Source organism: Saccopteryx leptura, chromosome 7 (genome assembly GCF_036850995.1).
Source record: "Saccopteryx leptura isolate mSacLep1 chromosome 7, mSacLep1_pri_phased_curated, whole genome shotgun sequence".
Taxonomy (NCBI): Eukaryota; Metazoa; Chordata; class Mammalia; order Chiroptera; family Emballonuridae; genus Saccopteryx; species Saccopteryx leptura.
In genome coordinates this window covers 50,259,467-50,284,398 of record NC_089509.1, presented here as the reverse complement: position 1 = coordinate 50,284,398, position 24,932 = coordinate 50,259,467, and the positions used below count along the sequence as shown (strand labels likewise).

The 24,932-nt window shown below is 36.3% G+C and overlaps 1 protein-coding gene across 2 annotated transcripts in view; it reads left to right on the top strand.

Annotated features, from left to right (window-relative positions):
* The window catches only part of GRB14 (growth factor receptor bound protein 14), a 122,265-nt gene that overhangs the window by 40,512 nt on the left and 56,821 nt on the right, over positions 1 to 24,932 (top strand). Inside the window, exon 1 of one of the 2 annotated variants that reach the window (XM_066345784.1) lies at positions 16,976 to 17,182. The exons of the other annotated variant lie outside the window; for it this stretch is intronic. Within the exon in view, the coding sequence (XP_066201881.1) occupies positions 17,120 to 17,182 (63 nt within the window). The 5' untranslated portion in view covers positions 16,976 to 17,119. Of the gene's footprint in view, positions 1 to 16,975; positions 17,183 to 24,932 lie in introns of those variants that run through there. 2 annotated transcript variants of the gene reach the window in all.

Below are 24,932 nucleotides of genomic sequence, written 5' to 3'. Positions count from 1 at the left end.
TATTTATGATTTAAATATGTTGATTTTTTAAAGTGGATTCTAGGTCTGATTTAGAAAGGCTTTTTCCACCAGAAGATCATTTTTAACTATTGTTTTGGTTATTTCTTTTAATCTGTTTATAAAGTAATTATTTAAAAAATTCTGTTTAGTTTTCTAATATTGGAGTCCTTTTTAGTGTATCATGTTGGGTTATGTTAAAAACAAGATTCCATTATGTGAACTTGAAAATCTAGTTAGCTTTACTAAGTGATCATAAATTGGGCCGCATCTCATCTAGCATCTAGGAGGATGCTCCAGGGGGTTATACAAAATGGAAAATTGTTATAGGAAGAAGGATGTGACAGGGAATTATTTGTAAACAAAAAGGAAAGGATTATTTTTTTGGCCATAACATCTTTTTGGGGGATCAGGGAGAGAAGGGCCAGGATTTTATCACATAGATTGCTTCTTCTTTCTCTTGGGGGCAATGGAAAAGGATTGTCTCATTGGTGTTGACCAGAAAATTCGATACTGGATAGTTAAGATTACATTTCTGGCGAAGGTTAGAACTGCAGTAAAGTTAGGTATTAAGTCTAGGTTTGATATCATAGGGTTTAGCACAACTGATGCCATTTTGTGCCTTTGGTTTTTTCTTTAACAGTAAAGAATCTACATCTTTTGTTTACTCGTGTGGATATAGTTAGCCTTATCTGGGTGTCTCATCTTTTCTTCATTTGTTTAAACTGTTGTATATACACAATGGATTTCTCAGTACTTTTTAGAATTTGATTGACTACAGTTTTATAGTATATCAGCTATGAAAAACCCTCCATTCTCCTAACTTTCTTGGTTATAATGGTATATTTTCTTTACACTGAAATAGTTTGAATAGCATAGAAATTATTTGTTCCCTAAAAGTTATATAAAATGTTTCTGCTAAAAAACTGTTTGAGATGGACTCACTTCTTTTTGGAGTAGCTCTTTAACAACTTTTTTTTTTCTATGATAGTTGATGTCCTTGTATTTTTTGTTTTCTGGAATCAATTTATGTAAATTATATTATCCTAGAGAGTTACTCATCCAGATTTTATTTGCATAAAATTGGAGAAAGTAGTTTCTTTTTTTTCTTTTTTAATTGATTTTAATTGATTGTGTTTGTATAGATGCTAGTGTTGCCCCAAATGCATCCCTCCTCCCCTGTATTGCCCTCAACATCTCCTTTGCCCCCCTCCCCATAACGCCCTCCCCACTTCCCTTCAGGTTTATTTCATTCTATCATTCTCTTTCCCTCTGTCCTCTTTTCCTCTGGTCCCTTTGATCCCTCCTCTGTCTCAATTCCATTCCTTAGTTCACAATGTTCATTGGATTTCTCAAATCAGTGAGGTCATATGATATTTTTCTTTTTCTGCCTACCTTATTTCACTTAACATAATAGTTTCCAGGTCCATCCACGTTGTCACAAAAGGTAAGATTTCCTTCTCTTTCATGGCCCCATAGCATTCCATTGTATGTATGTACCATTGCTTTTTAATCCACTCGTCCACTGATGGACAGTTGGGCTGTTTCCAGATCTTCGCTATTGTGAACAATGCTGCCATAAACATGGGTGTACATTAATCCTTTTGAAACAGTGCTATGGTGTTCTTGGGATATATTCCTAAAAGTGTGATGGCTGGGTCAAAAGGCAGTTCGATTTTTAATTTTTTGAGGAATCTCCAAACTGTTTTCCACAGTGGCTGCACCAGTCTGCATTCCCACCAGCAGTGCAGGAGGGTTCCCTTTTCTCCACATCCTCGCCAGCACTTAATCTGTGTTGTTTTGTTGATGTGTGCCAGTCTGACTGGTGTGAGGTGATATCTCATTGTGGTTTTAATTTGCATTTCTCTAATGATTAGTGATGCTGAGCATTTTTTCATATGCCTATTGGCCATCTGTATGTTCTCTTTGGAGAAGTGTCTATTCATTTCTTTTGCCCTTTCTTTGATTGGATTGTTTATCTTCTGGTGTTGAGTTTTACAAATTCTTTATAAATTTGGTTATTAATCCCTTATCAGATGTATTGTCGAATATATTCTCCCATTGTGTAGTTTGTCTTTTTATTCTGTTCTTATTGTCTTTAGCTGTGCAAAATCTTTTTAGTTTGATGAAGTCCTGTTTGTTTATCCTGTCCTTTATTTTCCTTGCGCGTGGAGATAAATCAGCAAATATAATATATTTCTGCGAGGGATGTCGGAGAGCTTACTGCCTATGTTTTCTTCTAAGATGCTTATGGTTTCATGACTTTACATTTAAGTCTTTTATCCATTTTGAGTTTATTTTTGTGAACAGTGTAAGTTGGTGGTCTAGTTTCATTTTTTGGCAGGTAACTGTCCAATTTTCCCAACACCATTTGTTAAAGAGGCTGTCTTTACTCCATTGTATGCTTTTACCTCCTTTGTCAAATATAAGTTGTCCATAAAGGTCTGGGTTTATTTCTGGGTTCTCTGTTCTGTTCCATTGATCTATATGCCTGTTCTTATGGCAGTACCAGGCTGTTTTGAGTACAATGGCCTTGTAGTATAATGGCCTTGATATCAGGAAGTTTGATGCCTCTCACTTTGTTCTTCCTTTGCAAGATTGTTGAGGCTATTTGTGTTCTTTTTTGGTTCCATATAAGTTTTTGGAATATGTGTTCTATATCTTTGAAGTATGTCATTGGTATTTTAATAGGAATTGAACTGAATTTATAAATTGCTTTGGGTAATATAGACATTTAATAATGTTTATTCTTCCTAGCCATGGACACAGTATATGCTTCCACTTGTTTTTATCTTCCTTGATTTCTTTTATCAATGCTTTATAATTTTATGAGTACAAGTCTTTAATATCCTTGGTTAAATTTACTCCTAGGTACTTTATTTTTTTTGTTGCAATAATGAAGGGGATTGTTTTCTTAATTTCTTGTTCTGATAGTTCATTGTTGGTGTATAAAAATGCCTTTGATTTCTAAGTATTTATTTTATATCCTGACACCATGCTGAATTCATTTATCAGGTCCAGTAGTTTTTTGACTGAGACTTTAGGGTTTTCTATATACAATATCATATCATCTGCAAGTAATGATAGTTTTACTTCTTCTTTTCCAATTTGGATGCCTTTTATTTCTTCTTCTTTTCTGATTTCTGTGGCTAGGACTTCCAGAACTATGTTGAATAAGAGTGGTGAAAGGAGGCACCCCTGCCTTGTTCCTGATCTTAAGGGGATTGCTCTTAATTTTTGCCCATTGAGTATGATGTTGGCTGTGGGTTTGTCATAGATGGCCTTTATCATGTTGAGGTATGTTCCATGTATTCCCACTTTGCTGAGAGTTTTGATCATGAATGGGTGTTGGATTTTATCAAATGTTCTTTCCACATCTATTGAAATTATCATGTGGTTTTTCTCCTTCCTTTTGTTTATGTGATGAATCACATTGATTGATTTGCGAATATTGTACCAGCCTTGCCTCCCCAGAATAAATCCCACTTGATCACGGTGTATGATTTTTTTTTCATATATTGCTGAATCTGGTTTGCTAATATTTTGTTGAGGATTTTAGCATCTAAATTCATCAGGGATATTGGCTTATAATTTTCTTTTTTTGTGTTGTCTTTGCCTGGTTTTGGAATCAGAATAATGCTTGCCTCATAAAAGGAGCTTGGAAGTCTTCTTTTCTCTTGTATTTTTTAAAATAGCTTGAGAAGGATAGGAGGTAGTTCTTCTTTGAATATTTGGTAGAAATCATTTGTGAAGCCATCTAGCTCCGGGCTTTTGTTTGCTGGGAGTTTTTGATAACTGTTTCGATCTCATTTGTTGTAATTGGTCTGTTTAGGTTTTCTGATTCTTCCTGATTGATTTTTAAGAGATTATGTGTTTCAAGAAATTTGTCTATTTTATCTAGGTTGTCTAATTTTTTGGCATACTGTTCTTCATAGTATTTTCTTACAATCCCTTGTATTTCTATTGTGTCAGTTGTTATTACTCCACTCTCATTTCTAATTTTATTTATTTGAATCCTCTCTCTTTTTTTCTTGGTGAGTCTGTCTAAAGGTTCATCGATCTTCTTTACCTTGTCAAAGAACCAGCTCCTGGTTTTATTGATCCTCTGTATTGATCCTCTGTATCTTGAGCCTCTATGTCATTTATTTTCACTCTGATCTTTATTATTTCCTTCCTTCTACTAACTCTGGGCTTTACTTGCTGTTCTTTTTCTAGTTCTTTTAGATGCAGGATTAAGTTGTTTATTTGAGCATTTTCTAGCTTCTTAAGGTATGCCTGTAATGCTATGACGTCCTTCTCAGTACTGCTTTTGCTGTGTCCCATAAACTTTGAGTTGATGTATGCTCGTTATCATTCATTTCTAGGAATTTTTTAATTTCTTCTTTGATCTCATTGTTAACCCATTTATTATTTAATAACATGCTATTTAGTTTCCAAGTGTTTGAGTGTTTTTCAGTTTTTCTGTTGTAGTTGATTTCTAGTTTCATGCCATTGTGATCAGAGAAAATGCTTGATATGATTTCAATCTTTTTAAATTTGTTGAGACTACTTTCATGCCCTAACATGTGGTCTATCCTAGAGAATATACCATGAGAATTTGAAAAGAATGTATATTCTGCTGCTTTAGGGTGAGAGGTTCTGAAGATATCTATTAAACCCAGTTGATCGAGTGTTTCCTTTAAGTTTGCTATTTTTTTGTTAATTTTCTTTCTTGAGGATCTATCTAGTGATGTTAGTGGGGTATTGAAATCCCCTACTATTATCATATTGCTGTTGATCTCGCTCTTTATATTCATCAAAGTCTGCTTTATATATTTAGGTGCTCCCATATTAGGTGCATAGATATTTATAATGGTTACAACTTCCTATTGGATTGTTCCTTTTATTGTTATGTAGTGACCTTCTTTATTCCATATTATAGTCTTTGTTTTAAAATCCATTTTGGCTGATATAAGTATTGCTACCCAGATTTTTTTTCATTTCCATTTGCATGAAATATTTTTTCCCATTCTTATACCTTCAGTCTATGTGCATCTTTTGTTTTGAGGTGTGTCTTCTGTAGACAGCATATGTATGGGTCCTATTTTCTTATCCATGCAGCTACCCTATGTTTTTTGATTGGATCATTTAATCCATTTACATTTAAGGTTATTATTGATATGGTGTTGTTTATTGCCTTTTTGTTCTTTAAAGCTGTATTCCTCTTTTGCTATATTCTTTTCCCCCTTTGATCTGTTTACAACCGGCCCCTTAACATTTCTTGCAGTATTGGTTTGGTTGTAATGAATTCCTTGAGTTTTTGTTTTTTTTTTTTTGTCTGGGAAGCTTTTCATTTATCCTTTAATTTTAAATGATAGCTTTGCTGGATAAAGTAGTCTTGTTTATAGGCTCTTGTTTTGCATTATTTTGAATATTTCTTGCCATTACCTTCTGGCCTCAAGTGTTTCTGTTGAGAAGTTAGATGTCATCTTCATGGGGGCTCTTTTGTAGGTGATAGCCTTTTTTTCTCTAGCAGTTTTTAATATTTTCTATTTATCTCTTAGCTTTGGTATTTTAATTATGGTGTGTCTTGGTGTATATTTCTTTGGGTTTCTCGTTAATGAAATTCTTTGTGCTTCTTGAACTTGTGTGACTTTTTTCTGCATCAACTTAGGGAAGTTTTCTGCTATAATTTTATTGAACAAAGTCTCTATCCCTTGTTCTTTCTCTTCTTGTTCAGGAGCCTCTATGATGCAGATGTTATTTCTCTTCATGTTGTCACAAAGCTCTCTTAGAGTTTCCTCAGACTTTTTGAGTCTCTTTTCTTTTTGCTGCTCTGCTTTGCCTTCGTTTATCTTGTCCTCTAACTCGCTGATTCGATCCTCAGCTTTATCCGTCCTGCTTTTAATTGCTTCCATTCTGGTCTTCATTTCTGATATTGTACTTGTCATTTCTGACTGATTCTTTTTTATTATTTCAATTTCCTTTTTTATACTTGCTATCTCTTTATTTAGGTGTTCATTATGTCCATCTATTGTTGTTCTAGGATTTTTGAGCATCCTAACAATCATTATTTTAAACTCTGCATCTGGTAATTGAGTTATATCTGACTCGTTCAAGTCCTTTTCTGGGGATTTCTCTTGATTCATTTGGATTGTATTTCTCTGCCTTCCCATTCTGTCTGTGTATAAGAAGTGTGTAGCCACTGGAGTCCAGTGTGTGTGGCCTCTGTGTTCCCTAGGTGTGTTCTGTCTGCAGGCCAGCCACCACCTCTGCCACTGTCTTGGGTGTTCGGGTATGGGCATTGTTTGCAATGGCCTGCTGAGGCAGTCTCTGAAGTTTCCACCTCTCCTCCATGGGAGGGTCTGTGCTTACATGACTGGTCAACAAGCCTCAGCCAGCCTCAGCCTTCGCCCCGCCCCTGTGGGTGGGGCTGCGCATCTATGCTCTACTGAGGGTCTCCTCTTGTTTCCTCATTTTGTCCCGCCCCTGTGGGCTGAGCCTCGCTCCCATGCTGGCCGCAAGCCCGGCCCCACATGCCTGGCAGGGCTGCCCATTGTGCTCAGCCTGGGGTCTCTGCAGTTTCCAGCTTTTGTGTTTCCCCTGTGGGTGGGATTGCAGCAAGGACTGCTCTTGCTCACCCATCCCGTAACCAGGTAAGACTGCTTTTGTGCACCAAGAATGTAGTTTCTTAATAGTCTTTTACTTTTTCATTTCTCCGTTATTTCTAATTTTGTATATTTTTTACATTTTACTTTTTCTTTCTATATTTGTTTCACTAGCTATTTAGCTACTTAATTTAATTTGATGATATTTTCTGATTTTTGGATATTAGTGAAGTTATTTTCATTCTTTTATTAGTAGGTGTATTTAAGGATATGAATTAAAGTGTGATGGGATTTTATCTGTAACCTAAACTTTGACCAAGATTTTTTAAAGTTTTTTTTATTAATTTTGGGGGGGAGAGAAAGAAAGAGGGAGAGAAAAATATAGAGAGAAGGGAGAGGAGCAGGAAGCATCAACTTCCATATGTGCCTTAACCAGGCAAGCCCAGGATTTTTAGTCAGCCACTTCAATGTTCCAGGTTGACGCTTTATCCACTGTGTCACCATAGGTCAGGCAGTTTTTTTTTAATTGAATTTATTGATTGAGGTAACATGGTTAATAAAATTACATAGGTTTCAGGTATTAAGTTCCTTTTTTTATTTTTATTTTTTTAATTTTTTTACAGGGACAGAGAGTCAGAGAGAGGGATAGACAGGGACAGACAGACAGGAACGAAGAGAGATGAGAAGCATCAATCATCAGGTTTTCATTGCGATACCTTAGTTGTTCATTGATTGCTTTCTTATATGTGCCTTGACCGCGGGCCTTCAGCAGATAGAGTAACCCCTTGCTTGAGCCAGCGACCTTGGGTCCAAGCTGATGAGCTTTTGCTCAAACCAGATGAACCTGCACTCAAGCTGGTGACCTCGGAGTCTCAAACCTGGGTCCTCTAAATCCCAGTCCGATGCTCTATCCACTGCGCCACCGCCTGGTCAGGCTAGGTATTCAGTTCTATAAGACATCATCTATATACCTTGTGTGTGTTCACTACCCCAAATTGAGTCTCCTTCCCTCACCATTTATCCCCCCTTTACCCTCTTGTACTTCTCCCATCCCCCTCTCTACTTCCCCCATGCCCCTCTCCCTCTTACAATCACAATGTTGTCTGTGTCTATGACTTTTTTCTTTGCTTAAATCTCTTCACATTTTTAAACCACTGTCTTAAAGAAAATAATATTTTATGCTTTAATCTTAGAGTCAATATGTAACAGTTAAATCTATTTTAGTAATTATATCAGCCCATTTATATTTTTCACATTTACAGCTACTTTTTTGATCCATTGTTGCTTCATAGTTTGAGAGGGTTAGATTATAGTTTTTAGATAATATGTTTCTATCTCATTCTTCTCATATTCCCTATAAGATATGTTTTATAAATGTGTACCTTATGGTACTTAGATATTCATAATCAATATTTTTTACTAATCATACCATTTGACATTACAAAGTTCTTTTCATTAGTTGTTTAATGCTTTTGTGTTTGTGTTCAGTCCTGTAAGATATTGATCACTGCATTATTCCTTCTCATTTTCTTTTCATCCTCCATTCCCCCTTCTGTCCTTCCTATTTTACCTTACCCTCATTCCTTTGTTTTCCAACTTTCTTTTTTACATGAGAATGAGAGAGAGACAGAAAGGGAGGGAGATGAGAAGCATCATCTTGTAGTTGTGTCACTTTAGTTGTTCATTGATTGCTTTCTCCCACATGCCTTGACTAGGGTAGGGGTGGGTGGGTGGGGGGGCTCAAGCTGAGCCAGTAATCCCTTGATCAAGCCAGCGACCTTTCGACTCAAGCTAGCGACCATGGGATCATGTTGCTGGCAAGACTGCGCTCAAGCCAGATGAGCCCGTGCTCAAGCCTGAGACCTTAGGGTTCCAAACCTGGGACCTCATTGTCCCAGGTCAACACTCTATCCACTATGCCACTACCAGTCAGGTTGTTTTCTAGCTTTTTGAATCATTTGGTTATAGGGATCTCTTTCCCACAGAATACAGTGGAATCTGCTTTATGATTCAAATGGAAAGTTTGTTTCTTTTCAAAATGAAAAGTTTGTTTCTTTTCAGAAGGTGAGTTCAGCTCTGACAGTCACTGAGATAAATATTATTTTACAGTATGTATGTTTTTTATTTTTGGGTTTTGAAAAAAGGTCACAGTTTGTTCTGCTTTCTTAGCTTTGTGTTCTTTTAATTAGAAAGGTTTATACAGTATTTCTGTTGTCATTTTGACTATTACTATGAAAACCCTTAATCCACTCATTTTAAACATTATTTATTAATCCCCTCTGAGGGGTAATAATAAAATTAATATTTTTCCTCTTTCTCCCCCATTCTGCCAGTGAATTTTAGTATTATGTAATAATTTCATTAAATTCCACTGTAATTTATCAGTTTGAAATGCTGTCTTTTGATCTCAGTAATATTCCATGTTCCTCCTCTTTCAGCTTTCCTCTCTTTTTTGGTTTGTTCTATCATTTCTGTATTGTTAAGGCTTATATTGCTGATACTTTATTATAATAACATAATAAGGATTTATTTCCATAAATCCTTGTTTCGTTTTGTTGTTTTTACACTATTTTGGCTGACTATAGTTTAATCATTTAGTAAATTCCTGAAAAAGGTCCCATGGGAACAAGATTTTGTGTTTATTATATGTTCAAAACTTTTGAACATTGTTGCCTTTACAATTAATGGGTTTGGCTGGATTTAAAATTCTCATGTAACTTTTTTTCTCCCAAGGATTTCATGGGCATTAGTCCATCCAGTGGAGTACCTAACCGGGTCTACTGAAACCTGTTGTGCAATGTTCCTGTGAAGTACTACAACAGAGACTGATCCCCCTCCCCCTGTCACTACACAGTATTAATAAGATGCTAGAGCTTTTTTTTTCTTTTGCTAGATCTCCAAAGGAGTTTTTAAATTTGAAGTCCAGTAACTTTACAAGGTGTCTTACTGTTGATTGTTTAAATGAGTTTTTCTAAGGAACTGGGTGCCCTTTTTATAAGTGTTTTATTACCAAAAGTTTTCTTACCTTTTATCTTTATATATTTCTTCTTTTACATTGTTTTGGTTTTCTTCTGTGGGGATTCCAGTTATATGATTTATATAGATATCCCTTACTTGTCTTTAGATCTCTGTTTCTGATACTTCTTAAATTTATAGTTTTTCTTTTCCTTTTTGGTGTTATTCTTGTATCTGTCATCTATTTACCTTAACTCAGATTTCACTCTAGAGTTCAATACATAGCAAGTAAATCTCTTGAGTTCTGCTATCTGATATTTCATCTCCATTATTATTTTGGTGTTTCTTATTCTTTTAATTTTCTGCTTTGTGTGTGAACAGATATGATTTTTTTAAAATTTTTTTTTACAGAGACAGAGTGAGAGTCAGAGAGAGGGATAGATAGGGACAGACAGACAGGAACGGAGAGAGATGAGAAGCATCAATCATTAGTTTTTCATTGCGACACCTTAGTTGTTCATTGATTGCTTTCTCATATGTGCCTTGACCGTGGGCTTTCAGCAGACTGAGTAACCCCTTGCTCAAGCCAGCGACCTTGGGTCCAAGCTGGTGAGCTTTAGCTCAAACTGGATGAGCCCGCGCTCAAGCTGGAGACCTTGGGGTCTTGAACCTGGGTCCTCTGCATCCCAGTTCGACACTATCCACTGCGCCACTGCCTGGTCAAGCAACAGATAAGATTTTACTTACTACTTTTATTGTTGGTTTAATGTATGATCTTAACTTTTATCTGATTTTTGGTAGTACTTTTCTTGCAAGTACCCCTCATCAGCCCTTTGTTTTTCCTGTGCCTTTCCTTCCTTCTTTCAATTCATACTGTGTTTGCACAGATTCGATCCATGATGGTTCTGTTTTACTATTCATCTTTAGAAGGGAGTAGATTTTTCTTGGAACATAGTTTTGGTAGGTTCATGACAGTCATGGTCCAAGTACTAAGTAAAAAGAATTTTTCTCTTTTGTGTATGAATTTTTTTTTTTTTTTTGTATTTTTCTGAAGTTGGAAATGCGGAGGCAGTCAGACAGACTCCTGCATGCGCTCGACCGGGATCTACCTGGTTTGCCCACCAGGGGGCGATACTCTGTCCATGTGGGGCATTGTTCTGTTGCAACCAGGGTCATTCTAACACCTGAGTCAGAGGCCATGGAGCCATCTCAGTGCCTGGGCCAACTTTGCTCCAATGGAGCCTTGGCTGCAGGAGAGGAAGAGAGAGACAGAGAGGAAGAAGAGGGGGACAGGTGGAGAAGCAGATGGGCACTTCTCCTGTGTGCCCTGGCCAGGAATCAAACCTGGGACACCTGCATGCCAGGCCGACGCTCTACCACTGAGCCAACTGGCCAGGGCCTGTGTATGAATTTTTTAAGTGTTTATTTCTTCTAAGTTAATAGAAATGAGAAGATATGAAAGGTTTTGTTTGTTTGTTTGTTTGTTTGTTTTGTATTTTTCCGAAGCTGGAAACGGGAGAGACAGTCAGACAGACTCCTGCATGCGCCTGACCGGATCCACCCGGCATACCCACCAGGGGCGACGCTCACCAGGGGTCGATGCTCTGCCCCTCCGAGGCATTGCTCTGCCGCGACCAGAGCCCCTCTAGCGCCTGGGGCAGAGGCCAAGGAGCCATCCCCAGCGCCCGGGCCATCTTTGCTCCAATGGAGCCTTTGGCTGTGGGAGGGGAAGAGAGAGACAGAGAGGAAGGAGCAGGGGGTGGAGAAGCAAATGGGCGCTTCTCCTATGTGCCCTGGCCGGGAATCAAACCTGGGTCTCCCGCACGCCAGGCCGACGCTCTACCGCTGAACCAACCGGCCAGGGCCTGAAGGTTTTTTATTATAATGACTTCCTGTTGCTACAGAGGTATGGTGTTCCCTGCAAAAATGGATTTCTGTTTTCCTGTGGTTCCTATTATTTTTTTGTGTCTGTGTCTCTATGTGGGATATTGATGAAATATTAGAAAATATTCTGATACCAGTCTGATTTGCATACCTTGCAGGTAAACATTAATTTTTCCTCTAAGAAATTATTAAGAATTTTATTTTTTCTCTCTGAAGTTTTCATATTTCCCACTATTTTTTCATTCAAATTACTTAATCATCTGTGAGACTTTTTAATTTAAAGACTTGTAACTTTAACTTTTTTTTTTTTTTTTTACTTTTCCAAATGAGAGGAGGAGAGATAGAGAGACAGACTCCTGCATATGCTCCAACTGGGATCCATCTGGCAACCCTTTCTGGGGCCATGCTTGCAACAGTGCTATTTTTAGTGCCTGTGGCGAAGGCTTCACTTAGGGATGATGTGCTTGAACCAATTAAGCCATGGCTGTGGGAGGGGAACAGAGAGAGAGAAAGAGAAAGAGAGCAGATGGCTGCTTCTCCTGTGTGCCCAGGAATCGAACCTGGGACTTCCACATGCTGGGTGATGCTGTACTGCTGAGCCCACCAGCCAGGGCCAGTTTTATTTTTTCAAAGGCAGATACCTTTTTGGTATCATAGAATCACAAAATGCCACATTTTGATCTTTGTGTTTTTCACAAAAATACTTATAAACTTCAATTTTCTAGTGTTCCAAGGAGATGACAAACCACAGGTCAGCAGTTAATTCTGTCAAATGTTTTTTAAGCCCTTATAGAGTAGGTATGCTGTGTAATAAATACAGACATAACTATGGACATTGTTTTTACTTCAAGGGTTCAATTTAGTGTTTAAAAAACTCCATAATGTGATATGAAAAAGCATCTTTGATTTCCACATACCAATATTCAAACCTTGAAGTCAGCTTTGAGAACCTCATTCTATATCCACATCAGTTATCAAATTCTGCATATTCTTTTCCCTTTATTACATTTCAAAGAAAATGCCATTTCCTTCAGGAAGACTGCCATGATCTGACCTCTGATATATAGTTTCTCGTACCTTGGTGCGACCCTGGTATTTGGCAGTTAATTATATACTATTAAATTTACTTGGCCCACTACTGAGTGTTGTTTTTTTTTTTTTTAATTTGTAAACAAATGTCTCTATTCCACTATGAGGCAGTGACCATACCTTATTCACCAATATGTTTTTACTGCCTAACTAAATGCCTGCCACATCATGGATACTATGCTTCAGTGATTTATGAGATAAATTCCTTTAAACATGGTGGGACCCCATTTTTTGAGACCAGAGATCACATTTCTTTTTTTTTTTTTTTTTGTATTTTTCTGAAGCTGGAAACTGGGAGCCAGTCAGACAGACTCCTGCATGCGCTCGACCGGGATCCACCCGGCACGCCCACCAGGGGGCGATGCTCTGCCCATCTGAGGCGTCGCTCTGTTGTGACCAAGCCACTCTAGCACCTGAGGCAGAGGCCATGGAGCCATCCTCAGTGCCCTGGCAAACTTTGCTCCAGTGGAGCCTGGGCTGCAGGAGGGGAAGAGAGAGACAGAGAGGAAGGAGAGGGGGAGGGGTGGAGAAGCAGATGGGCGCCTCTCCTGTGTGCCCTGGCCGGGAATCGTACACATTTCTTTATAATATTTAAAGACTAAATTGAGAAAAGAAAGAAAAAGCCAAATATAAGTAATAATCTTGAAAATATGTAGTTATTTTGGGCTTTATTATTGTTGGCCTGCCCAAAAGATTAAACCAGAATCTTTTAGTTCGCAAATGGTAACTCCCCTCCCGGTATTAGTGTATTTTTGTTGGTAGTTTTATTTTTAAAGACCATGAAAAATGTAAGTGGATGAGGATCAAATGAATGTTCCCAAACTAGATTTTTTTGCCTTTATTTCACATTAAAACATTTTTTTCAATTATAGTTTTCATTTGATATTATTTTGTATTAGTTTCAACATAGTACACAGCCACAGTGGTTAGACAATCATATACTTTACAAAGTATTCTTCCCAATATTTCTATTACCAACCTGGCACCATACATAGTTATTACAATATTATTGACTATATTTCCTATACTATACTTTATATACTGATAACTATTTTGTATTACCAATGTTTGCTTAATCCCTTCACCTATTTAACCCAGTCCCTCAACCTCCTCCCATCTGGTAACCATCAATTTGTTCTCTTTATCTATGAGTCTGTTCCTCTTATTTTTTGTTTACGTTATTTTTTAGATTCTACATATAAGTGAAATCATATGATAATTGTCTTTCTTTGACAGATTTATTTCACTTAGCATAATGCCCTCTAGGTCCATACACACTGTCACAAAGAGTAAGATTTTATTCTTTATTATGGTGGAGTAATATTTCCATATATATATTTGTGTATATATACACACACATATACATATATGTGTTGCTTCCATACCTTTGGCTAGTGTAAATAATACTGCAGTGAACACAGGGTTGCTATATTCTTTTAAATTAGTGTTTTGGGTTTTTTCAGATAAATCCCCAGAGGTAGAATTGCTGGGTCATAAGTCGTTTCTATTTTAAATTTTTTGTGGAACCTACATACTGCTTTCCATATTGATTGCACTAATCTCCGTTCTCACCAACAGTGCACAGGGGTTCCTTTTCTCCATATCTTTGCCAATGTTTGTTGTTTGTTGATTTGTTGATAGCCATTCCGACAGGTGTGAAGTGATATCTCACTGTGATTTTAATTTGTGTTTCTATGATGATTAGTAACATTGAACTTCTTTTCATATGTCTATTGACCATCTGTATGTTCTCTTTGGACAAATGTTTATTCAGGTTTTTTGCCTTTTTTAAATTGGATTGTTGGTTTCTCAGTTATATGAGTTCTTTTAAATTTTTGTATATTAGCCCTTTATCAGATGAATTATTGGCAAATAAACTGCTCACAAAAATTAGGGGATCAGGGAATGTGCAGATACTCCAGTATTTTCAGCCTTTTGTATAGTGCATTTTCACAAATAAAATAAAAGTTGGTTTTGCATCTCATTTGCATAACAGAGCAACTTTCTTTGACTTGTCGTTTGTTTTTCTGATGTTCTTGTTTAAAAAAGACAAAATCAAATGCTTCTTTTTTTTAATCACTTCATATTTATTTTGAAATATCCCCTAAGTTTTGTGAGCAGTGTATGTCCTCCCTTTCAGTGGGTACCATTTTCATTTATTGATAATTTCTTTTGTTGTGCACAAATATTTTAGTTTCATGTAGTCTCGTTGGTTTTATTTTTTCTTTTGTTTCCCTTGTGCAAAGAGATATATCAGAAAAAATATTACTGAGAAAAATGTTCAAGGTTTTACTGCCTATGTTTTCTAGGATTTCTATGGTTTTGACTCTAACATTTAAGTCTTGAATCCCTTTTGAGTTTATTCTTGTTTATGGTATAATAAAGTGGTCTAGTGTCATTTGTTTTGCATGTATTTGTTCAATTTTCCCAGCGCTGTTTATTGAATAGACTACCTTTACCCTATTGTATGATTTTGCCTGCTTTGTCAATATTAATTGACTAATGGCGTGGATTTATTTTAGGGCTCTTTCTTCTGTTCCATTGAGCTCTATGTCTGTTTTATGCAGTGCCATGCTATTTTTTAAAATTTATTTATTAATTTTAGAGAGGACTAGAGAGAGAGAAATACAAACATAATTTGTTCCTGTATGTGCTCTGACTAGGGATTGAACCCTCAGCCTTGGTATACTCTAATGATACTCTAACTAACCGAACTATTGGCCAGGGAAGTACCATGCTGTTTTGATTACTGTAGCTTTGTAGTATAATTTGATACCACATAGCATGATTTCTCCAACATTGTTCTTCTTTCTCAAGATCACTGTGGCTATTCAGTGCCTTTTGTGGTTCAATATAAATTTGTGGATTATTTGTTCTTGTTCCGTGAAATACACCTTTGGAATTTTGATAAGAATTGCATTTAGTCTATAGATTGCCTTAGGTAGTATGGACAGTTTAACAATGTAAATTTTTATCCATGAGCACAGTATATGCTTCTATTTATTTGTGTCTTCTTCAATTTCTTTCTTCATTATCTTATAATTTTCTTAGTACAGGTCTTCTATCTCCTCAGTTAAGTGTATTTTTAGATATTTTTTGATAGAATTGTAAATGGAAATGTTTTCTTGGTTTTCCTTTCTGATAATGCATTGTTGGTGTATGTCTGTGACTTTTTATATTAAGTGAATTTCCCCTATTTACCATAGTGATTGATTTTAGGTTTTGAAATTCAAAGTAGGAAATCCAAAAGTTTGGAAAGTGTGGAGTGTTCCTTTTTCTTCCTTTTTGTTTTTGAGGACTGTGAGATCACCATGCACATAAAACACACCCAAGTGTAAGGGAGTAAAGTGAACCCTGCCTAATAGCAGCCGAGATAATGAAGTAGAAAGTTTGTATCTGAGTTGCTGAAAATCTTTCATTTTGCCTTGTGACTCTAACAATCATTCTGTAATCTAGAAATTATGAGGAGTTCCCCTCATGCTGAAGGCAAGGGATTCCTTTCATGTGTCATAGTGAGAGAGCACTGAGTAGGTGCTTATAAAAGTGTCAGTTCAGGAGGGATTTATAATTATAAAAACTTAGTTCTAATGTAACAATACTTTTTAATCACTTTTTAGTGGTTTTTAGCTTTTTATTTAGATTTTATTGAAAGTTTTGTTAGTGAGTAATGTTTTAGTTGAACCTTCATCCAACTCTCCAAAACATAGAATGCAATTTTTAGTTATTGTAAGAAAAAAGGCAACATGGACATTAAAATTTTGTTATTGCTTTGAGCAGTGATTATTGTTTAACCGCTTTTAATTGAATGTAACATGCTAAGTTTACACAGATCTGTGTTTTTTGAAAACATAAGCATTTTAGATTCATATATTATAGTTTAATGTTCCTTTTGTATTTAACATTTCTTTTTAGGTTGATTATTTAGGTAATATTTAACAGAAAAATTTAAATGTGTAGCCTCTAGGATAGTCGAAAGATCCATAATACAAAAATTTTAGCTGTCTTGGAGATGAAATGTATATATGTATATTAAGAATCTTTTATGGTAAAATTTAAATGAACACTTTTGGACCAGTTCTAACTTCGGAGTAATTTTTTGTGCCCCTATAATACATTCTAATCAACTCATTTGTCAATTTTATGAGTACCATAAGTAAATTTAGTTCATCTGTTTATTTATATACTTTAAGTAGACCAATGTAAACAGTTTCTTATCTGCCATATGTTGAAATGTTTTAGTAAAGTAAAGACAAAACTGCCTAGTCAACAAAGATGGCATTGAATTGCACTGTTTTGGAAAAAAAGAAGTTAAGTGAACTAGATGCCTGTTAATCTGGTTCTTTAAATATCATAAACAAAAGTATCAGAATGTGTTTCCAAGGACAAAGGCGGAGTTTCCTGGGCTTTGATTGGTTGCTGCCTTGTCCTGTCCCACAGCCATCCTTAATTGGCTTTGGGTAGATTGGAATCACATAAGCAGGGTGACATTTATTGCTTTCCTAGTTGTTTCTTTGCACTGAGCCCTGAGAGTCCCAAGGATTAACTGTAAAAGATTTCTTTCATTTTGTGCACGATCTGCGAGAGGGGATCATTTTAAAGGAGCAGGCATGAGTTTGAGTGCGAGAAGAGTCACTCTGCCTGCAGTAACACCAATAGTTCTACAGAAGAGGGTACGTGGCTGCTTTTGCCTTTTCTTCTTACTGTGTTTTTCTCTCCCGTTACTGTGTGTTTATTAATACGTTGAAAACTTCATTAACGTATCCTGAGAGAAACTACAATTAATTGAGGCTATGTAATTAGAGAATATATTATTGGAATTGAACTGGGGGGGGGGGGACATGCTGCGCTAGAACATTTCGTAGTAAAAGCTCCATGTAAAAGCAGTTTGGTCTCAATTTCAGGACACTGAGATTTAGAGACTGTAGTGAAGTTTTTGCTTTTCTTTCCCTTTTACTGTAACTCCAGGCCCCTTCGCCTTGACTTCAGTAGGAAATCTGCGAGCCATTGTGTTTTACATTTGTTTACCGATGAACAGTTGCTTCATTTTACTATAATTTATAACACAGTCATCCTCATTGTTGAATGGACTGTGTAATTGTTGTACTGTTTACACATGTGGCACCAGTTTATTATTCTCTGGTTTCTACTCATTTCTGTTGAGTTTCTCCCTATGCACTTAAGAAAAACTTTCCATTAAATTTCCCTGTGAAAGGGCTTTTGTTAATTATTAATGCAGTCAAGCCTGTGTATTAAAATAGTTTGTTAGTTTTTTGTAAAGAAGTTTTTTATGTCTTATTTGCAGTAGTGTATGTTATCAGGTAATAAATGCACTGCATAATGTTCCATTTAAATAAAATGGAATATATTAAACTTCTCTTGAAAATATATCAAATAATATTGCATTGGATTCTTTAAAGATTCCAAACTCTTGCAGAGAAAAAGAAAGTACCAAAACACATTTTTGGCAGTATTCTCTCTGAATGATGTTGGTGTTACTAGATACTGAAATGTTTATTTCCATGCCCAACTTTTAATAGTTAACTGCTGGTTAACTATTAATGAATTTCTTTAAGTCAAAGGTCATGGTTTTCATTTATTTGACAATAACAACTCTAAAAATTAAGGTGTATTTTAAAATTAGAAATGTCTCTCTCTTTTTAATTTTTAGGTTTTGAACTTACTTTCTTATCCATCATTTATTCACTAGGCCAAGGGACATTTTACTTGGCACTGGAATAGTATATGATAATTTTGCCAATGTTTGTTCTTAATCTTTTTTGATGGCTTTCTTTCATTTTAAGCAAATTTAATTAAAAATATTTTGCATTGAGCTTGAATCTTTATGTTGATTTAGACTTAGCAGTGCATTGATAATGACCATAGTTTTCCTGAATCACTGGGCATGTAAAAAGGCATATTAACATATATCATATCTATGTTCTTATGTTTTTTTCCTTTATATAGTTTCATATTACAGTTTAGATTGATCATGAAATGTTCATCATGTGGTCTTTTTGGACAAGGTGTTGGTGTGGTGGAAATTATACCACCTGGGCTGCTTTCCGTTTACTGTGTGACCTTGGATAAGTCACTTAAATTCTCAGAGACATTATTTCCTCACCTGTAAGATAACAGCGGAGAGATTTTCATAAATGCTCTCTTAAATCTTATTTTCATCTAATTCTGTTAATCAAATAATGCATTTTGTGTTTTCATAGTTATAGTAACACATTTAACCATTTTTTATTTTCTTAGAGTGTAACACATTAGAAAAAGACACCATCATTTCTAAAAACTTTGAGCAGTTAGGCAAATTGGTACGAGTACACTTTGGCTCGGACTGGTAAGTAGCAAACCGAAAGGCCCCTGGAAAGCTGTGATTATAACTGATGTTAGTTCTGAGTTGCTACTGGACACATCATTGTCGCGTCTCTCGATCCTTTTATAATAAACTTCTTCCTAGGTTTCTATTATAGTAATTACCTAAGTTAAAATCCCCTAAGCCCAAACCCATGTTATTCCGTTCTACTGAGTACACATATTAAATGTTCATATAAATCAGCACATTATCATTTGCAGAAAGTACTTAATGCTGTCTCTTTCACTTGATATTTTAACCCCCAAAGGACCCATTGTTTAAAAAGTTGTTTAGAAATTTTTAATATCTTTTCTATTAGGAATTCGGTATTTTTCTGATTAAGAAATACATCCATCTGTTCTGGTTACACCATGATCTTTTTTTTGTTTTCCAAGATAGACAATGATTCCACACCTGTAATTAACTTGTCCTTTTCTACATGCACCATAATACGATCATGCTATAAATTAGTACAAACATTTCTGAGTATTTTGGGGGGCAGCTTCTCTTTTTCTCAAGAAGGTAGGTAATTTTCGCATTGGTTTGGCATAAAGTTTGCTCATTCTTTTTTTTTTTTAATAATTTTATTTTTTTAATGAGGTGACATCAATAAATCAGGATACATATATTCAAAGATAACAAGTCCAGGTTATCTTGTCGTTCAATTATGTTGCATACCCACCACCCAAAGTCAGATTGTCCTCTGTAACCTTCTATCTTGTTTTCTTTGTGCCCCTCCCCACCCCCTTTCCCTCTCCCATTCCCCCCTCCCCCCCGTAACCATCACATTCTTATCAATGTCTCTTAGTTTCACTATTATGTCCCACCTATGTATGGAATAATACAGTTCCTGGTTTTTTCTGATTTACTTATTTCGCTTCGTATCATGTTATCAAGATCCCACCATTTTGCTGTAAATGTTCCGATGTCATCATTTCTTATGGCTGAGTAGTATTCCATAGTGTATATGTGCCACATCTTCTTTATCCAGTCATCTATTGATGGGCTTTTTGGTTGTTTCCATGTCCTGGCCACTGTGAACAATGCTGCAATAAACATGGGGCTGCATGTGTCTTGACGTATCAATGTTTCTGAGTTTTTGGGATATATACCCAGTAGAGGGATTGCTGGGTCATAAGGTAGTTCTATTTTCACTCATTCTTAATGAATAGTTCTTATAAAATAATTGCCTACTGGAATCCTAATCATTTGAAAAGCTAAGAACATTTCTGAAAATGCTTAGGAGCACTAGGGAGTAAATTTCTAATCAACTAGTGTATCTGGCCATAAAGTCTCCTGGGAGTGGTTAGAAACTTGGATTTAAATATGGCCCATAACATTGTATTGATCATTTTTGTAGCAGATCAAATACACTTTGATCTTTGAGGAACAGAGTCTTGCTAGACTCCCCAATCAAGCAAATTGGAAATAATTTTTTGGCTTCCTCTAGCTGTATTTAAAATAGATTTTCTTGGTTCTAGTACATCAAGATTCTAGTGAAGATGGTTTTATGACATTTGTCATAAATTATCACATCCTTAACAAAAGCTTTGAATGAATCCTTTACCTCAGAGCATTTTTCTCATGTATTTTATTTCTTCAGATGAGAAGACTGAGTTTCATGGGTGTGAGTGACTTGTACAAGGTCACCAAAAAGGTCAATGACAAAGCTAGAAATAGAATCTAAGTCTTGTGACTTCCAGTGTGTTTCTCCTAGATACGTGTTACCTCCTGAAATTAATATGTTAATGAAATTGCCTTATGGTATGTGTATTTGCCATTCAACTTTTAGTCTGGAATTAGTTTTGGCAGATTCTTTGATATTCCTTTGTACCGCCACAACTCCTATATTTTGTGGTGTTGAAAACATCTTATTTAGAAAGCAATTGTAAGCAACAAAGTGAGTGTGAGTAGTTGTGTGTATGTGGGTGCATGTGTATGTATGTGTTTGTGAGAGAGAGAGAATTTATATTCACAGATAAATGTTGTTACGTTGCATCAAGAAAACATTTTAAAGTTCCAAGGAGTTTTTAACAAAAGACTCAAACATTATAAGCTATAAATTAAGAGCAGTATAAGATCTACATTTTTTATAGACAGGCTACAAGGTCATAAGGTCAGATGTCCCTATTCTGATTCTATGGGTAGGGATGTTTCATGCCTCTACCAGATTAATATCGTTTTACCAATTATGCTTACGAGCATTTCTGTGTTCCTTATCCATAACTGTAGTTACAAAGATGTTGATAAACACAAATGATCCTGAAGAGTCTTCTGAACTCTCAGAGGAAAAGGGATAATTTTTAGAATATATTTTTCTTAAGATTCATATCCTTTTGAAAATATGAAATTCATGAGTACAATATGAAGTAATGCCAGAAATTCAATTCTCCATCTCTACAAGAGTCTAGTTTATATTACATTCGTTTTCCTTTTTATACACTTAGAATCATTACTATGATTTTCTTTTAAAAAAACAATTTTTGTAAAGAATGAAACAGATCATATTACTCTTTTGTCTAGAACTTTTAAAAATATGTACAGAATCAGCCCAAATGCGTGTTGTGTTCACTGTGCTTCGGGGCCTGGACATACTGCAGTTGCCCAGCTTTGTATGAAGCCTCCACTCTAGCACATTGCTTTCCTCCTTGTGCTCCCAGACTTCTGCTCAGCGTCCTCCGTACGACTCCAGGCTCCTGGTTGCTCTTATGGTTGTTTATTGCCTGTGTCCCAGCTTAGGCTGTGGTGCCATCTTGAATTCTTCTGATACTCTTTCTCATCTGTCTTTACAGTGTCTTGAACCAGACAGATGAGAACTCATTTCTCAAGTCAGTAACTACTGTCATGTAACATCAATTTTATTGTTACCTGTCATGATTTTAAGTCTTATTAGCTGTTCATCGGTGTGTATCTTATACTTTCTGGCTTTTCAAATTTGACTTTAACTGTTCTCTGTGCATCTTGTGTATTTTTTGTATATTTTATGTTATTTGATTTTTAAAATTTGTCTCCTTTTTTTGACAACTAGAATTTTTAAATTTAAGTGAAAGGCTCTTTGAACAAAATGCTTTTGTCAGGTACAGGCTGAATTAATTTCATGTAAAATAAAACTCAAAAGAAGCATATTAAACAAGGAGGAGACTTATTTTTCTTTTACTTTACAAGAAGAATCAGTCCAAATCTAATCCAGCAGTTTCACAATGCCCTCAGGCAATTAAGCTTCTTTTTGCTTTCTGTTATATCGTTCTTAGTGTGAGTCTCTTTTCCTTTTAAGGAAAGATAAATGCAAATCTGTAGTCATCCTGTTCACATTTCTGGCATACAAAATGGGAAGGACCTAGGGCATGCAGGCCAGTCTGTGAGTTGTTAATGTGCCACCACTCTGAAATAGCCAGATGCTTCTGTTTACATCTTTCTGGCCAGGCTTGTGTCACATGGTCAGCCCTGGACACAGGGAAAGCCAGGAAATGTAGACCTGGAGCTTAACATATTGTCCTCCTCATCGGAATCAGGATTCATTAGGGAGTGGGGAATGGTGGCTCCTGGTGGGCATAACCATCTTCATTAAAAGTGCTTTGGACATATTAAGCATCCAATATATATATGTCCCTTGGATTTTTATTTTTGTCATGCCAGTTATAAAATAGTTATGCTTTTTGAACACATGTATTCTATTTCTTGTATGCAGATAGTAGAAAGTGTGCTGAGTGGGAAGGAGCACATCTCCTGAGTTATGGAAATCCACAGATGTTGTTCTGAGTTCAGGTGGATAGCTTGTTTGGAAGGTGGACGTAATGTGGTAGTGTATATTGTTATTGCTTTTACCCAGAATTCTCATACTTGCCAAACCTTGATCTTTCTGCTGCCATTTAAATTTTTTTGTACAGGGTAACTTACTTTCATATTCACTCAGGAAGGTTGCCACATAGACGAATGGTTTTGGTGTTTTCACAAAATGTTTTTTTTTTTCCTGAGAAGTAAGTTTTTAATATATTCCTGAGAATATATTTTAATATATTTTTGAGAAGTAAATTTTTAAGAAGTGGGGTAGAGCTTGTGTGTTTTGGAGCCAGGAAGTCCTGAGTGTGAGCTCAGCTCTGTCACTGACCAGTGGTATGACTTAAGGTGTCTCTTTTAAACCTTTCTGAGAATCAGTTTTTCTGCTTTGGAGATAATGATGCTTCCATACAGAACAGTTGTGAGATAAATTGGGTATTTAGAATTACTTGCCACATAGTAGAAGCTCAGCAAATGTGAATTCCTTTCCCCCACCCCTATTAGTAAAATGGCATGTATTACTAGGTTAATAAACACTTTAAAATCTAACTTATTTCTATGAATTTTTGTACCCTGTCCTATTAAGGTGGTTATCCAGAAATTTCCACATAGCTAGTGATTCAAACCAAAAGTAGCTGTCCTTGATGTAATGCAGTCAGGGAGAGAAAGATAATACGTCTTTCAAATGCTTGTTCCCTTTGTTCCCTTCCTGTGACTTTAGTGGATTCTAATTTGAATTTAGAAAATTAATCTTCTTATTATATGCTGATAAGTGGTGGTTAGGTGACAATAGGTGGCTATATTATTTCTCCTTACACTATCCTAGAGATTATCTGACAGGGACTCATGGGTTGTATATTTGAAAGAAGTAAAATTGTGCCTAGTGTTTAGACATTGCTTCAGTAGACAAAGGTGATGTTACTGTAATGTTAGGGATATGATGGCCATTTTGCTTCATCGCTGGACTTAAGTGCCCAGCACAGCAAAAGTACAGAGTTGGTATAAATTGCTATTAATTCAAAAAACACAATTTTTGACAAAAGAGAATTTGGATTTTTGGTACTCAGCTGCTATTGACATTTCCTTCTCTACATTTGTCTGTTTCATTCACCTCATTTTTCTTGGGTTTTACGTATTGTGGTGAAAAGCCATGCTCTCGAGGCCCACCTCAGTTGGTCCACCCTTTTCTGTTACCCATATCCAGCCCCAGGTTGCTGCTGTGGACAATTTGGTATACTCACTGCCTTCACTACACACCAATAATAATAAAAACAGCCATAATGTTTTGAGCACTGACTACACATCCATTCTCTTTAATCATAAGAACCCTGCAAGGTTGACTGGTGCCTTGGTTTCAGAGTAGTAAAGTGAGGCTTGGAGAAGTCAAGTGTCCTTTGCACAGCACACCGCTAACGAATGACAGCACAGGCCCGAGCTGCAGGTACAGGAGGCCACCTCCCAGAAGTGCATGGGAACGCGCATGCGCATGCTGCAGAGCCTTCTCTGCGCGTGGGCTCTCCGCTCTCACCCATAGTCTGCCAGTCAGACAGAGCTCACCTTTCTGTCCATCTTTTGCTCTCCTAGTTGTTTTACTTATGTTTGCACTCAGTCTCGCCTCAAAGACATAGTGACCCAACTGTGTGTCGGAGATAGGGCTGTGGTATTTTGGGACTTCTTCAGAAATACCTTATTTGCTTGCAAATATTTCTAATAATAATAATCTCTAATATCATTGAGTGCTATCAGCTTGCCAGCATTTGATCCATTTTATAGTATGAGGAATCTAAGGCTCATAACTGATTAGCTGGTGGTCTAGGATCTGCCTACAGAGTGGACTTCAGCGTGCATCATTGCCGTGAGTACCCGGACTGGACCTGTGTGCGAACAGGCCTGTGCCCCGTATCGTTTTGTAAACTACAGTGCTTGGTCCACGTTTGGCAATAAAGGCAGATTAAAAATAGCTGGCTGATTAACTGTCTAAGACTCTTGCTGAGGGCAGTCTTAGGACTGGTTATCCCAGCTGTGCCCTAGCGCCCTCAGCCAAGTCTAAAAAATAAGAATCTCTCCTTGGCAGAAAAGGGAAGCAGGACCTTTGGTAATATCAGATATTAAATGTTCTGAGAGAAGAAAGATTTTCTACCTCTGTAGGATATTAAATATGCTTGCTTTTAAGGCAATTCCTAGAGAAATTAAAAAATCATTTTTACATAAACAGCATTGTCAGTAAGTGATTATAGCTTCCTAATTAGGCATGCATATATGAACATATACAATCAGTTTTGTTT